This window comes from Sinohyriopsis cumingii, chromosome 5 (genome assembly GCF_028554795.1).
Source record: "Sinohyriopsis cumingii isolate HCF-2022 chromosome 5, ASM2855479v2, whole genome shotgun sequence".
Taxonomy (NCBI): Eukaryota; Metazoa; Mollusca; class Bivalvia; order Unionida; family Unionidae; genus Sinohyriopsis; species Sinohyriopsis cumingii.
The window spans coordinates 95,012,981-95,029,802 of NC_142965.1; the positions used below are offsets into that span (position 1 = coordinate 95,012,981).

The following is a 16,822-nucleotide window of genomic DNA, read 5'->3' on the forward strand; positions in this document are numbered from 1 at the left end:
TTAAGGGGTAGATGTTTTTTTGATGAAAGGAGAGAAAAGGTAACACTGCAATCAACGAAATAGATTTCACTACTACCACAACACAGCACAGACACAAGAACAAATAAAGTTGCAACTGGTCCAGACCCTCTAGCATCAAAATGATAATCTTAATATAAAGATCCACGCAAGACTTTCACTGTAAAATGGAAGCTCAACAAGCCCATTTATCAAAGTGTCTCAAAAGAATGGAGAGGAATGACAATCACTAAGCTTTCTAGAATCTATGGTTAAAATGAGCACATACATGTTGTGCGTGCAATCTACACCTGGATGCATAGTATACGACTTACAAAATGCTAATAATAATAATAATGAGAACATTTTTATAGCACCCAATCTTTAGAAGCTCTAAGCGCCTGACAACATTAGACAACACACACAAGATAAATGAAAAAACCCATAATATTATTACAAAAACAAACACCATGAAATTAGAAAAACATTAAAACACAAAAAACATGCCGAGAATATTTCAGGTAGGAAACATTATTAGGTCTTTAAGTTTGTTCTTGCAGTCGAAATAAGTGAGTTTTGAGTGCCCTCTTGAATGTGATCACCGTCCAAGTTCAGTGGGCAATTCATTCCATGTTACTGGGCCCTGGTATGCAAACGTAATGTAAAATTCATTCATATTTTGATGCCTTGCAACATCATAAGAAATACTCTTTAATGGTAAAGCAAGAAAAATAGTATTCAGAATAACATTAGCAAATTTACATTGTAAAAATACTGCTCAATTTAATCTATGCAAGATTTTTTTAAAACTATTTCCTTATATGTCGTTAGAGAATTTATATCAATATTTGAAACCTTACTGGGAGCAAATGATTTCCTTTTAAAAGCATTGCCAACCACTGTTTCATGTATAACCATCAGTGAATATTCAAGGAGATCTGCTGAAATTATTTTACCTAAATTCGATTGCCTCCCTTGACATAAAACTGATATGACAAGCATCAGACTTTACCAAGGGGGCAATCTATAGGTATCATGAACCTCTGAAAGATAGAGGCTTGTGTACGGCAAGTTGTTTACATTTGCAACATGCACAATGAAAAGAACATTGGTATACTTCTATACTACTTGCATGTACTGGGCAGAAATTTCTTTTGATGCTATACTTGTAGAAACTGTACACAATCCAGGTACTCATCTAACTAATACAACTGCTCCGTTGTACTAAAAAAAAATCAGCCTGTATTGGTCTAAAGGACAACTATCTTTAGCAGTTATAAAAGTAGGACAAATAAATGCTGCCAGACAAGACAATACCAGCTTCTGAAAGTGCAATGAATGAATTATCAAATACAGGGGCGGATTAAGGCTCACTGGTGCACTAAGCACTGACAAATCTTAGTGCCCCCCTCCTTTCCACGCACACCTGGGAAGATAACCCTAGGGTGCGCCATGATCAAGAAACAGAACATTATGATCAATTTGCACTAGTTTTATCAATTTCTTTTACAAATCTTCATTTGTTTTTTTCTTCTTTTCACCCTTTTCTTAACTTTGTGGTGCCCCCTTTGGCCCTGGTGCCCTAAGCACGTGCTTAGTCTGCTTAATGGTTAATATGTCCCGGATCAAATATATAAAAAGCAAAAAAGAATTATTGGCTCTTTTTTGTAATATAAAACAATTTACCTCTCCAGGAAGTGAAAAGGATGAAGTAGAGCTTGCAGTTTTTCTCAAGGTACACATACGAAGTCACATCATACTGAATACTCTATAGAGCACATTACACACATCACTCTTTCATCAAAATAAAAGGGAATTAAACGTTCTTTGAACAATACCCAAAATAAACAAGGTCTTTCAAAAAATAAAAAATAACCAAAGCTGCCAACCCTCCAGGCTATAGAGATAAAAATTAGTGAATTGTGACATGAATTCGTGAAGCGATCTTCGAGTCCGGGAATATTTGTTGGCACAAATGTTTAGCATGGTCTCCAGCTGGTAAAGGTAGATTGTGTTCAACAAGAAAACTAACAACAATGCTTCTGCGAGTTCTTAATTTTCCCAACCACTGTGTGCTTTTTACTACCAATGTGCTTCCTCACATCGTCCCGGCCACCATGCCCAATACTAAAATTTGTGGCACTGTGTGCAAAAAGCATGATGTATATCAGTGTTTGATGGCTGAATGCATGACCAATTTTTGGTATATTCCAAACTAAACTTCACTTTTTGTGCAATACATTTCTTTTTCCTTGTTGTTGAAGACATTTTCAAGATGCGATGCTGAGCAGAATTTCGATCAGGACCCAGTTTCTCTCAAAAGCATTTGTAAAACTACTCTTGTACATATAGATTAAAATACGCTAAAATGCTTGCTACCAGGCCAAATGTACCAATCAGCTATAGTGCCACTAATATCACAACCAGCAGTACCGGACCATTTTGGCAACTACCAATATCATGACTAGTGCTCAACTGGAAATTGGCTATTTTATTAAAGATTTGAAATAATTGAGAATTGGGGGAATTCGTGATATTTTTACATGCGGCATGAATCACTGAAAAAGTCGCAAGGATTGGCAGCTATGTATAACCAGTGAGGAAAACAGGAAATTCTTCTTAAAAAATCCAACCCTATGCAATTACTAAACTTTTGAGTGCCACCTAAACCATTCAATTTGTTACTTATAGAATTAGCAATACAAGCTATACTTTGTACAAGAATTTGGACAGCACACCATAAGGCATGGAGAATTCAAAAAACAAAATTCCCAAGCCAATTTTTTTTCATACTCTGTGGCACGAATACTTTGGAGAACAAAAACACATTACAATATTTAGGGTTTTAATAAATATTTTATTGCGTTGACAGCTGCAATATAATGCCCAGTCTCTTCTTTGCTTTAGTTTTATTTACTCTGGAGTCATCTAAAGAGAAATCTATGAAGTTCTCCAGTGTCAGTTTTGATGTTTATCTAAAAGATTATTTCCAGAGCAGTTTATCTTAGGCTATGTACAAATAGTCATTTTTTTTGGCAACTCTGGTTAAAAAAAAATAAGCAGGTTATAGAGTTCAGGAGTTCATACTGTATTCATGTTAACTGTGTCCAAACTGTAATTTTTTGGGAAATAAGATGGTCGTCGAAGATACAGGCCCATGTAAAATTCTGGACAAGGCAATGTGAACGTGTGTACAGGAAACTGTTGAAGTTGATAATCTACGCTGGCTTGATGTTACTGAAATGAGAAATAAAATGAACATGACCTATGAAGTCAATAGATTCTGAAGGTCCACAAATTTACGTATAAGGCATTTCTGAAATGGCATTTTACAAAAACATTATAAGGCTCCAGGTAGATCTAATGTATTAGTCAAAGAATAGCTTAAAAGTAAAAGTTGTCCCCAAATTATGCAGCTTGAAATATCAGCATTCTTAAAGTCATGTGAGATGTGTCCTCCCTTGTAGTTTTTTATATATAAAAAAATAACAGTACATGTATCTTACTGTTAGATAAATTGTAAGCAATGATACGAGTACCTATGATTATACCATACATGTCGTGGGTTCGAACCCTTGCCGAGTCATACCAAAGACTTATAAAAATGGTAATAACAGCTGCTTTGCTAGGTGCTCAGCATGAAGAGGTTACTGTTAGGACTGGTCAGCCTGGTGTCAGGATAATGTGATTACATGTCTGTGGCATGATGACCCAGTGCTAGACATCACTATAAACTGACACAATGCAGACATCCTAGCTATATGACCCAAACAGTTCATTAGCATATATGAAAGGAGTGACTAAAGACATCTGAATGAAATTGTCACTGGTGATTAAACATGGATTCATTTTTCTGAACCAGACTAATGAAAAAAAAAAATGATAAACTAATGAAGTCTGGATCTGAGAAAACAAGCCAAGACCACAAGTTACTTGACACAGACTATCAAATGAGTTTTATATGCATTACTTTTTGCAATATTTGCAACCTTCTTTAAAATGATGTCATAATAAACCAGTTTCATCATTAACATAAGTTGTCTTGGGTAAGCTCAAGTTTCTTGTACTTTTACTTCTCGATTTTATTTGTTGTTGTAGGGTTTAATGCTGTTTTTCAGCACACGATTAATGGTGGAGGAAGAACCAGGGAAAACCCCAGAAAGAACCACCAACCCATGAGAAGCTACTGGCAAGCTTTCTCACATACACACATTAGCCGAATCAGAGACTTGAACCCACGCAGACAGAGGTGGGACAGCAGTGATCCGTAACGAAGAGCGCTTTAGACCACTCTGGGTCCCCAATTTTATTTGGAAAGCATGCTGTTCCATGTATAAACTGCAATTAGGTAAACCTTCCTCATCATAAAATTATCTGCCATTTCATTCCATCCAACCACCACTCCCTTAATTTGAATGGAATAACTTTAGCAATAAGGAGGCAGAAAATAAAAACTTTCAATTAAGATTTATAGGGCCTGCAAACCAAGTCTATGATCAAAGCATTGCTGGAAAAAACCCAGGTGATCCAATCTAGCCCCACCCTCAAGGAATATAGTTAAGCAAATTAAAAAATGTATTGCCTTATCACAGGATTCACTTTCTTAAAGATAGAAGAAAAAAAATCTTCTGTAGCTTTTCCTGGATGAAACTGATCTCCCCCAAATTCACCTGCAACCCATACTGAATGGAATGGAATTCACAAAATTTTCACTTTGAAAACATGCATTTTTTAAAATTCGTTTTAAGATGGTCCTAAAATCTGAATTATACAATCATGCACCAAACCACATAATGCATCACAAAAAAACACCCAATAAAATTCATACTCATTAAATTCACAGAAATTGTTAACTTATTATAAATGTACATGTTAGTATGAAGTTTTTATTTGTGCAAAAATGCTGATATTACAATTTTACAAAAATCCCATTATAAATAAAATAAAAACTTGTTTCTGATTAGTACACTAACACACCAAGGTAAAAGAGGCGAGCAGCATATTGCAGAATGAACATCCATATCCGTAACTTCATAGTAGTTCATTCCAAATAAGAACAAAATCCATCAAAAGGTGTAGGAACTATACACAAATTCAAAACACCTGAAACAAATTTTCACACTGTGACCTTGCTCCCATAGGCAGAGGCAAGCATCTTGCAGAATGAACAGCTTTGGCTTCACAATTTATGCCAAGTATGACTGCAAAGAGGTACAAGGATATTTATTTAATACAAAATTTCAAATGAGTACAGCTTGAAAGGTGAAGTTTAGAGGGATTACTTACTACTTTCTCTTCTTCCACTGAATCTTTCATGAAATAAAACTTGGGCGTCTCTCCTTCCCATTTACAATACAAGAGGGTGCCATTGTCATCATCATAGAAGTGTTCTGATCCATAAAACTGATAGTCATCCAAGTTGCCCATAATCATTTTGAAGAATGCTGGAGCATTAGTTTTGAAGGCCTCTGCTTGTCCTTTAGGTACAACCCCTTCTGCCTCTTTTTCTTGAAGTTTGGCCAGTGCACTGTTAAAATATGCATATAGATGTAGGGAACAAATATAAGCAAAGATGACGGGAATGAGATCTGGTGGAAATGTATATAATGAAGTTGTGACTTATTTTTTTCTCCTCAAATTTTCTAAATAGTCTTTGTAAATACATCCTTTAAAAGCTTGTACCAATAGTTCATGGAAATGTACTAAGTTTCAATTTAATGTTAAGATCACTCTTTGCTATGAGTAAATAATTACATACATATATATATATATACACATATACACACATATATATATATATATATATATATATATATATATATATATATATATACACACACACACACACTCATATATGAAGCCCAAATGTAAACTGTACAGACCCAGATCTGCTGTTGTAAAACGTGCCAGCAGATCTGGGACAATATAAGAGTAATCAAAAGTCCAAGTTGGTCAAGTTCTGGGGTTTTTTCAATAAAGGCATGTAAAGTTTATTTTAACAAGAAAAGTTAACTTTTTTAGCAGACTGGTATGACATGTTCTGTCGAATTTGGTTAAATTCAGTTGAAATATTAAAAAAGTATCCAAGTTATTAAAAGCTTAATTATTTTTAGCAACAGCAGTCAAATAGGATCATTTATACCAACTTAGCCTAAATTTCACCAGTTTTGCAATATAACTTTAAAAAAGCTGTCTAACAAACTATTCTTTGGAATAATCAGGATGTTAGGTTTAAACGATGTTCAAAGGTTCAGCTTAGAACTAAGCAGTGCCACTCTTTAATTCAGCCAACAAAGTCTCTCATAAATCTGTTCTTTTTGAGGAGAGCTCCAACAGTAGTGATTTAATAAATCTACAAATTCTGTTAATGTGTAAGCGGATAGGTGAAGTGTGCATATGATACTTGAGTAAATCAGACATTGGGTTGATTACAGCTTGGTTACATTTATAATTAGGGTTGTTTTGCAAATTTTTACACATTTGTATTATTTTTCTTCAAAATGCGGAAGTGACCCAACTATCTTGCAAACTCGCCCATTTGGCCACCACATTATCATATGTTACTAAACAATTGTATGTGTCAAACATGTTGTTAGTAAAAAAAATTCCATCCCCAGTTCTAATTAAATTCCAGTATTGCTCCATAAATGCTTCAATGATGAATGTGTTGATGTGCCCATCGACATTCAGATGTGCCCAGTCTTTTGAAGAAACACAATATAATCCAACATGTCTTTATCTGAATTCAAACAATTCCAAATTATGTTCCTGTCCAAGAATATTGTAGAGGAGCACTTTCCAGAAAATAATAATTTCAATAAATAATTGCTCTCAAATGAAATATAGAACACAAGACTTAAATCTGTCTCAGATGTTAAATGCAAGAATGAATAACTTTTAGATAAACAAGATTATAAAGCCCTCTACATGACCTAGGTCATAGTTACCATTTTCTGAAAATATTATCACTGAATGGAATTTTTCATTATAGAACATTCAAAATGTCAACACGATAAAATCCATTTCTAAAATTATAATGAAAAACATAGTAAACATCTGGTACAACATATCTGCCCATAAGGAATACCAATGTCCTAAAAACAGAACCATAAAAGTCCAGAATTCTCAGAGGTCTAATCTCTGGCATTTGTTTTGGTCTGAATAGGCTTTATTAACAAAATTGCAAGGTCCATAGTTTAAGCGCACTACTGATCCGTTACATCTTCCCTTTCCCATGTGTTTTATGTGACCTGCTTTGCATATTGGTCATGCAAGTGTGATACAAGTTTTTTTTAAAGTGTTTTTTAAAATTATTATTACATAAAACTGACAAGTGTAATGGTCGGAGTTTATCCATGCAAGAAGCAGGAACAAACCAAGTCCAACACATTTTAGCTTTATCTATAATCATCACACTATGATGTCTTTGTAAACTTCAGATTCATTGTCCTTACTGACCACACTGAGCAATGGGCTGCTGGTTGTGTTTGTTATATGTACAGAACTGATTGGTGTTATGGGCTACATGATATTTCTCAGCACACGATAGGTTACACATGGCAGCCAGGTGGAGGAAGAACCCAGAGAAAAACTGCAAGAGATCTCACATCAGACACATCAACCCTGAAGAGTCTGCCATGCCATTTCTCATTACAATGGCAATCATATCTCCTGCCAAAAGACATACTCAAATTGGCACATGATGTCCAAGAAACATACTTGTGCCCTTTCCAGCTTTTATTCAAAAGAATCAGAATACTCGTTTTTATTCTTGTTAATTATTAACATTATTTTAGAAGCTTATTTTCTCTTTTGTCTTAAATATGCATCACTTTCTGGATAATATTTTTTTATATATTTTATATAATCAACAAACAGTTTGATCATGCAGACGCCATGCTTGAACAAAAAGGTGCAGTTTAAAGAGTCTGAGATGCTGCTGTAAAGTTAGCATGGTTCCCTGACTGATTTCACTAATCCTAATATGAAACCAGGAAGAAATGATTACCTGTATTTTTCAGCACTTATCATTTTTCCATAGTTTTTGCTTGCATGTTGGAAGTCTGTATTTTTAAGGATAATTTTCGTAAAACTTGCATCAAAGTCATAAGAGTTGGCAGGTCTGTCACATATTTAACCCACATAAACAGATGAGACTGTAGTGATTGGCAAAGACAAGTGCTTTTGACCATCCAGAATAGATGGCATCACACAATTTTATCGCTTATAAGCCACTGTAAAGGCCATGATGACCAGAATCTATTGATAATGGAAATACAACGAAACCACAAAACTAAAACCCCAGATTACTGGAATCCCCTCAAGGTTGAAATATTTTTTGTAAGTTCCAATGTTTTCCTTCTTTAATATAATTTTGTCTGCATTAAACTAAAACCCATCAACTTGAATGCCAAAATAAATTCTGATACCAGATATGCTTAAAAATACCCCATAAAACCAAAATGAAATGCGTTTTAGCTGCCAAATTCCTGACACGGGCTTAACAGATGAACGTACAGCTAACATGTGCTGTAGCAGTCTGAACTAAGAGACAAGGACCAAGAAAATGTGTCAAGGTCATGCAAGATTATACAACACTTGACACGTGCTGACAATAGGATTATCATAAGTCCTTTCACCATACAAATATGTCAACTTTTAGGGCTAATTACATGCATTAGTAACTAAATGCTTACAGATAAGCCATTTGAGAACGACTATATCTGCTGATTATCGAATTGTGATTGATGCTATTAATGCTATTCACAGAGTTACAAGCTTAGTAGAATGTTGCTTAGTTTTTTTAATACCATTTTTAATAAGGGTTCGACCCCCTGCATCTGAGGTGGCCACCGAAGCGGAAAGGAATCAGATTTTTAAAAATTTCTTGTGTACTTCTACAGAAAACCCCATCATATCTCCAGTTTGAATTTTTATCAGAAGTTTGGATAGCCATGCCTATATTTTCATTGAAAAGTGCAGGGAGAATTAGAATAAAAAAAATAAATATTTCATACGATTTGCAAAACTTTTGGCTGTAGGTCTTGAATGATTTTTTGTCCATTTGTATTTCCATCAGTTTATGATTAATCACAACATCAATTCCAGACACAGCTGAGTCATCTGTCCCCTCATCTTGTTCTTCTGCAGATGGATTGGATCCCAACAATGCCTCATCTATTTTGTTGGAAACTGTTGTCATCTACAATACAATTTAACATGCCAATAAACAATGATAATCTATTCTTATATTATCTAGACGTTTCAACATCAATGTGAAACTGGACTGCTGATTTTTTTTTAAAAGTGTCAAAACATTAGCAGTCAATTATCTTAAAAAAGTAGTCTTTCACTTCGAGTAACCTTTTCCTTGTGCAAGCTGCCAGTATAACCATACACATACATGCCTTAAAATGTTCCCCTGATAGCTCAACCTTAAGTGGAACACTGACAAAGAAAAATCATTGGGCACCAACATCTTTTTTCTGCAGATACAATCGTCAATGAAATTCACTTGTCTGCATGTAATGCATTGTATGCATATACTTTTCCAGGCTTTGCTAGAAAGTCTCCAAGGTTCTTTAAGCAGAAAACTGAAAATGGTTCATTTTAGCAACGTATCTTGAAATCGATTTTCAACCAACTCGTGCACTTTAAGGTACCACTATAATGGCAGTTCCTTTATGAGATCAAGTGAAAAATGCTTCCATAATAGACTGGACTGTTTCATCAGTAGGTAGCTTTAAAAACAGAAAACGTTTCTCACATTTATTATTGATTACTTGTGGTTCTCAAATTTATATGCTTGATGCTATATAGCAATAAGACAAAAAAGTATACGGAGACCAGATGCGAACATTTTGGAAAATGATTACAATACGAAAAATCGAACAGTCAACAGCATTTTATAAAGATCTGGGTTACAGGAAATAAAATTTATGTTACATGGCCTTGTAAGGCGGGTATGCGCATATATTTCATTTCGAATAATATATATAAAATACTCAATACAAGCTGACATAACTTACAAGGTGATCCACTTTTACGTCCTCTATGAACAATCTTAAAGAGAAAGATTATTGCATTTACCAGTCCCCTACTTCTCATGATCAACTGTCCATAATCTAATTTTCCAACACACATGTCTATTCTAGAGCTGAAATTCACTCTCCACAGGAGAATTTTTTTAAATATTGGATGAATTTAATTAAAAAGTTCAGATACATCTCGGAAAACTTAAGGTGCAAGTTTCACAAGTTCATGAATTTTAATAAAAAATTATTTAAAGAGTAGCGTTAATTTTAATAAAACCATCACAAACCTTTCCTTCAACTACATAATAGCAGTTATCTTTCAGTTCCATCTTAAATGTGTCTGCCAGCACTTCATCACCTGAAAAAGTAAAATGAGAGGTACTTTTCAAGCTAAAAAAAATCAAGTACTTGATACCCAATAAGAAAAGAATTAATACAAACAATTTATACACTATGAGAAATCCTTCGCTAAGTACTTCAGATGCACCTTCCTTTATTCATTTGTATATGAACTGTAAGTATATTAGAGCTACAAATTTCCAACTTGCGTATATCACAGAAGGTCGATTCTCCTTTTATGATACTCTGGACAAGTGGTACTTACTACAAACTGATAAGATTTCTCATTTTGTGCTGAATAAAGAGAAATGCTTGTACAGTATTTGTTTTTATCAAACAGACAAGTCGATAGTTAAAAATATACAATTTTTTTGTGGAAAAAAATGCATCATTTTGGTGAAGAGACTGCAAGATGAATGTAGCATGGCTCTTAAAATTTCATATAGTCAAACCTGGTTATCTCGATTATGTCTGGGATGTCCACACAAAAAATCATTGATATAATTGAGTCCAGAGTACCAGCAGTGTATCCCCCAGGTGTGTAAAACTGAGGGTTAAATAAAACCTTGGTGTCGGAAATGGGGGTCAAATAAATAATATACTGACAAATTTTCATTTGACCCATACTTCTTATGAGTAAAGTATTAGCATGTAGATATGTATGTATATCAACTTTCCATTTATACCATTGTAAATGTTATTAAATATGATTGAAAATACTACCACTAGTAATAATAAATAAATAATATTTTTAAAATTTTTTTTTAATTGTGTAGCATATTTTCACATCTGAATACAGTTTGTGGTCTTTTTACAATTTATTTATCATTCACTCTATCTCACATTTCTGACATGATGTCTCTCTCCTCTAAATTTCTTCCATAACAGCACAGCTCCCACCCAAGCATCAGTCAGTTCCAGTAATATATGCCTCGCTAGATGGTTTCCATGGATGGGTAGTTCAAATCTGAGGTCAACAGCCAATGAATACACAGGTGTTCTGGTCTAACAGGGATTTATACTAAAACGCGAGTGTTCTAAAGGATTTAACGCTGAAGAGGGATTACACAGGCACATGCTTTAGCACAATTAGTGCATTTTGCCATTGGTCTCTGCTGCCAGTCCAAAAAAAGTGGATAACAACTTGTTTGGTTTGTCTATCAAGCACCACTATCTGACATTTGAGAAGGTCAGAGGTCTCGCTAGGATTTTAAAACCATCGAAAGTTGCAGTCCCTTCTTTCCTACAGAATCAACACAAGCTTGAGTGCAACTGTTTTTAGATGCAGAGGTTTTCATAACGTAATCACTCACTTTAATACAGCTTCATTACAACAGTCCATTGACAGGATTGCAAATTTATGGTTTATTTGTCTAAGTCCTTGTAGTAATTTTAGGCAATGGTTGAATAGTATCTGATTTGCTGTTCTTTTCCCGTACTTTCGCAAATACGTGTCAAGTTGGAAAACAGCTTAGACCTTAAAGCGTATCTCGCGAATTCCACAACATAGCGTTGTCCATATGTTTCTGACCTACACAATTTGTATTTTAAAGTCAAATCTTTAATAAAATAATACCCTGGCTTTGCTTTCAATGATTTGCATATTTTTTCTGAAAATATTTGCCCAATGATTTACGAAAACAGCCAATCAAATAAACTGGTACATCCCAGATGTAGCGAAGTCCAATATTATTTCCAGTTAGGCCTACTGGTTCACTTAGTTTCAAACTAATTTTAAGACGAAATAGTGTACACGAGGCAGTTAACATATATCCAGATCAATGATTCTAATCATGTTTGTATGTTTTATCATCAAAGGATATCATGCAGGAAATTGATAGTTGCTACCTTACTCGGAAAAGGGTTAATGGTCAATTAACTATCAAAACAGATGCTTGTGAATGGGCAAGAGTTTGTCAGCATAACTGATATCAAAATTAGGCCTAGCTATCGATGACTTAATACAGTTCGCTACAACACTAGAACAGGGCCAAGGCGAGGGGCCAAAAATAATGTATGGTCAGTCAATGTACCTCTTAATTAGCTCTTGTTCGTCCATCTGAGTGATACTGAATTTTGTCAATCCAAAGACGGATTTATTCCAATCACTGAAGTAGGCATCACACACTTTCTTACACTTAGCTACTGTCCTATCCAAACTATCAATTCTAGCAGCTTTACCACTCTTCTGAATATCGTTAGAATCTTCATAAGTTTGCCGTTTAACCCCAAAATACTTCTACAAATTTACAAATGGCATTTTGTCCAAGTCTCAACATGTCTTTATTCTGAGGTCACATGCACTACTTATTCAGATACATTCGTAAATGAACACAATAACGAAAGCTAAAGTCGGTTATATGATGTACTTTTATAAATGACCCCATGTACATCTCTGGGTCTTTCTGACTCTGAATTCAATCACTGTAAATATAAGTACATTTCCCCACACTCGGCTGCCAGTCAAAGCCTTTGAACTAGCCGCATGTTCTTTTTGATGTACTCTTATAATGGCAACATGTATGAACATCAAGGGGTCTTTAAGTCACTGAATTCTATCATGTTAAATATCAGCACAGCTAACTGATCAACACATTTTCCCACAAAGCCAGTGGCTGAAGCAGGACTGGCAAGTCTTTGAATTTTGCCGCACACCTATTACATGCGTACGGAGGACTCCCACCCCCGTGATTTTCTGCGTCCCATATCAAAAATTGGCGTCCAAATAAGCGCAATTAAGCGTTTCCGAGATCTCTGAAGGTGATTCAGTTTTTATCCATTTAGACCTTCGTCTCTGATAGCAAAAAAAATCCTTCAAGCCTTCTAATTTTGTTTTAATGCAAAATATTTAGAACCCGTAACATGTTGAAATTTTGTAACCAAGATTTTCCAAGTTTGATCTGGAGAAAGTCTATGATGCCAAAATTAGACACTTGTAAGGTAAGATCAAGGACACGACCCAAGTTTTCCCCTACCGGAATGGGGCATCAATCCTTTTGCAGCGCTTTGTTGAAATTATCATTACTACAATTTGCATTCTATCCATGTATATATTATATTTATAGTATAGACAAGGCCGTTTCCTCTTTACGTCTTTCATCGACAAAAAGGCAAAGTCCCGTTGTTGCGATATTTCACATTCGTGAAACTATGCTTATAGCAAAATAACGGTCAGGGCCTTCTAATCGGACACACCTTTTTTAATATAAACACTGATCAGTTCCCCCTTCTAAAAGGCTCCGATTTCCTTCGTCCATTTGGTTCATTTATTTCCCTCTCAACTGGATGGGACCTGTATTCTAATGAAAGAAAAGAAACCCCGAAGTAATTAAAATGACCGCAGACATATGATGATCAGATAGAAAGAACGTAGCAACTGTCAACTCGATGTGTCCTATCTAAATCTAAAGTATACGAAAGTTACGCTTATTATGTTTAAAATATACCAGAGAACCAAAAAAAGAATTGACAAAGAATACACTCACCAGTTATTAAACACTTAAAGATCTTCATCTTGGTTGGATGTTTACGATGTTTCTCCAACAGCTTTACAAAAGACCCTTCGGGTAACGAGACCGGGCGGAAAAGGAATCTAAAAAGGTGAAGGTCGCAATAGCTATGTGTAATCTATCTACTGAGGTACCGCATCCGGTAGTCAAAAACTACCAAAAGCAGCACGGGTCCGGTTTACCTGGTTGAAGTTATTGCTTTAACTTCTTCCTTCACACACACACACACACACACACACACACACACACACACACACATAAAAGAGGTGGGAAGACAACAATAAGGAGTGGACAGGCATGGGATTTGGAGATTCCCAAAGGACAGTAGAGAACACGGAAACATGGAGAGAATTGGTCGTTGGTTGTCAAGTCAACTGTGGTGCCCCAACGACCTCTTGGGTTAAGGGATTGATGACGATATACTGCTACTACTACTACTACTACTAATAATGATGTAAAGACAGTCATACACACAATTCTATATTTATAAAGGATGCAGTTTTAAAATAGTATGCATTTGGACATGTGGTTGCAAGACAGGTATTTATTGAATGGAGCGGATGTAGGCCTGAGACTGAATCAAATTATTACCGTGTTCCATTTGACGGCTATGCCAACGAGTACAAAACAAACTTCCAAGAGGCCGTGGTGTGGACGTATTATATAAAGTTGGACAAGACATCAAACATTGAACGACATCCATCAATCTTCCACGACACCACCCAGACATCTGCTCATTGGCATCTTCAGTAATGGGGCTCTGAACTCATCAAAATTTTTTCGAGTGCAAACAATTCAACGTATCCAGGACAGATGTCACTCGAGATGGCCAAACCGTTGTGTAACAGACCTTTGAACCTCTCTTTGCCCAGAAAAATACTTAAGTTTTTCCTTTACACTGTTTGAAGCTACATGACAGTTAGGAACCAATGACAGTCACGGCATTTCCTACGTCGATTATGCAGGAGGATATACTTTCATTCCAGACCCAGGCATTGACTAAGGATATTTGCACTGAAAAAATCTGGTCAACGTACTGAGGAACGTCAGTTTGTAGTAGCTCTGGCTAACAGATTGAACGTCAGTAGTTAAGTGGGGCACATTAGGGACAATGGGACTTAGCATTAAAAAGACCCCTGGGTCAGATTAGGGACAATGGAAATTTAACATGGAGAGAAATCGTGGGTCACTTTAGGGACAATGGGAATTTAACATAGAGTTTGGGTCTGTCTAGGGACAAGGGAAATTAATATGGGGAATAGAGTTTGGGCTTTTGGGATTTTTTTTTTTTTTTTCAATTTTTTTAAATTTTAAATTTAAATTTAAATTTTAAAAAAAGGGGTAGGCAATGGAAAGGCTATCTCTTTTCGAGAAATATGGCTGGCCCTGAAAAGGGCCTTTGGGTTTATGTTAATGTATTCATTAACATAAATGGCACCGCATTGGTCTTCTTCTTGTCCTTAGGCTACGTCTCACTGTTGGTCCGTAAATCAGCACTCTTTTCAGGCATCCTTGTCTTTCTATGTAGATCCTACGTATCCACAGGCTGGTGTTTGTCCTGTGGACAACGGTCCACTTGGATCGGACATACATGGGTATGTCCGTCCGGAACATCATGGAAGACACAAGCGTAGAAGATTGCACATCGGTCCACATCTTGAAGCAACGAGAACAAGTGAATCAATGCACTGAACTGCGCTTATTTATAGGTAGAGGCAGGATTGAAACGGATTGAGTTCATTCACCAATCCAAACACGCGTTACAAAATTCAGTCAGCCCGCATCCAATCCGAAGAGAGTAGTCTGTGACGTCAGTTGGTCTATATAGATTCGCTAGTCTAACCATCCATTGTCGACTCATCCTCCTAAGAAGATGTGCTCCAAACTAGCTAAACTCAACGAAGCCTACGTGAATTTGCATAGGGTCAGACACAGTCTGATACCGAAGCCAGAAGAAATAGAGAATGTGAGAATGTTAAAAATCACTGAAGACCTGATAGAAGAGCTCTTCAGAGAAGAAATGAACAGGGAAAAAGAAGAATGGACAGAGAAGTACAGACTTCAGAGACAGCAGCAACAACAACAACAAGAGCAGCAGCAGCAACCTGAAGCTGACAGAGGCTTTGTCGATTGTCGTATCGACACCAAAGAGTTCTTCTTCTCTTTCCGAAGAAGCAGACCTATCGCCAGAAAGTCTATCCTCAGAGGACATCGCATTCTTAGAAACTAAAAAGAATGCCATAGCAAACAAAAAAAAAAAAACAGCCCTTTTCAGGGCTACCCAATACTCTAGAAAAGAAATAAAAGATAAAAGAAATAACAATAGATTTGCCAATGTGTGTAGGTAGAGTAGTGTGAAAATAAACACTAACTCTTTTTTAAAAAAAATGTGAGGGTATGTGTTTGTGTGTTTGTGTTTGTAAGTGGTTAAGTAAGTTGGTATGGATAGTAGATTAAAATGATGTCTTTTTTTTTTGGTGTTTGAGGTGTAAATTTGGGGTTAGATTGGATTGCTTTGCGTATGTGGATAGTCTATTGAAGTGATTTATAAAAAATTTTAAAATAGTGATGGGTAGCATAAAAAGTGAGTGAGTGTTTCTTTTAGGTCCACGCGTTGTTGTTTTTTGGTCATGATGTAGGTAAGATCAATTTTATGTTTTTTGGGGATGTTTTCCTTCACGTCCGCGCTTTCACTATAAATTGAAACTGGTTCGGCAGTCCAGCTACCCTTGTTGATTGATCAACACCAAAAATGAACACGAGACTGGAGAAACTGTTGGAACTTCATGTGCATCTGGAATATGCCAGGCGCATATTAAATGAACTGGCCGCGGAAGCCATTGTGGAGGAGGGAAGGATGAGAGAGGAGGAGGAAAGAAGAAACAAAGAAGAGGAGGAGAGAAGATATAAAGAAGAAGAGGAAAGAAGATACAAAGAGGAAGA

The 16,822-nt window shown here is 35.9% G+C and overlaps 1 protein-coding gene across 1 annotated transcript; it reads right to left on the reverse strand.

Annotated features, from left to right (window-relative positions):
- Positions 1-2,833: 2,833 nt before the first annotated feature.
- On the reverse strand, positions 2,834-13,999 carry LOC149799798 (translationally-controlled tumor protein homolog). The gene is made up of 5 exons (XM_089959192.1): positions 13,856-13,999; positions 10,319-10,389; positions 9,015-9,199; positions 5,284-5,524; positions 2,834-3,234 (listed from the first exon to the last, which is right to left on the reverse strand). Exons 1-5 carry the CDS (start codon positions 13,881-13,883, stop codon positions 3,232-3,234), a joined length of 528 nt encoding a protein of 175 aa, XP_089815318.1. The 5' UTR covers positions 13,884-13,999; the 3' UTR covers positions 2,834-3,231.
- Positions 14,000-16,822: the final 2,823 nt, after the last annotated feature.

Bases quoted from the DNA above. Each gene is read 5' to 3' on its own strand.
- LOC149799798 (XM_089959192.1), bottom strand. From the start codon at position 13,883: ATGAAGATCTTTAAGTGTTTAATAACTG. The intron at 10,390-13,855 runs GTGAGTGTATTC...TTACTTTTTCAG, and splicing joins CTTTAAGTGTTTAATAACTG to GTGATGAAGTGCTGGCAGAC. The intron at 5,525-9,014 runs GTATGAAATATT...ATATTTTAACAG, and splicing joins AGCCAAAAGTTTTGCAAATC to TGCACTGGCCAAACTTCAAG.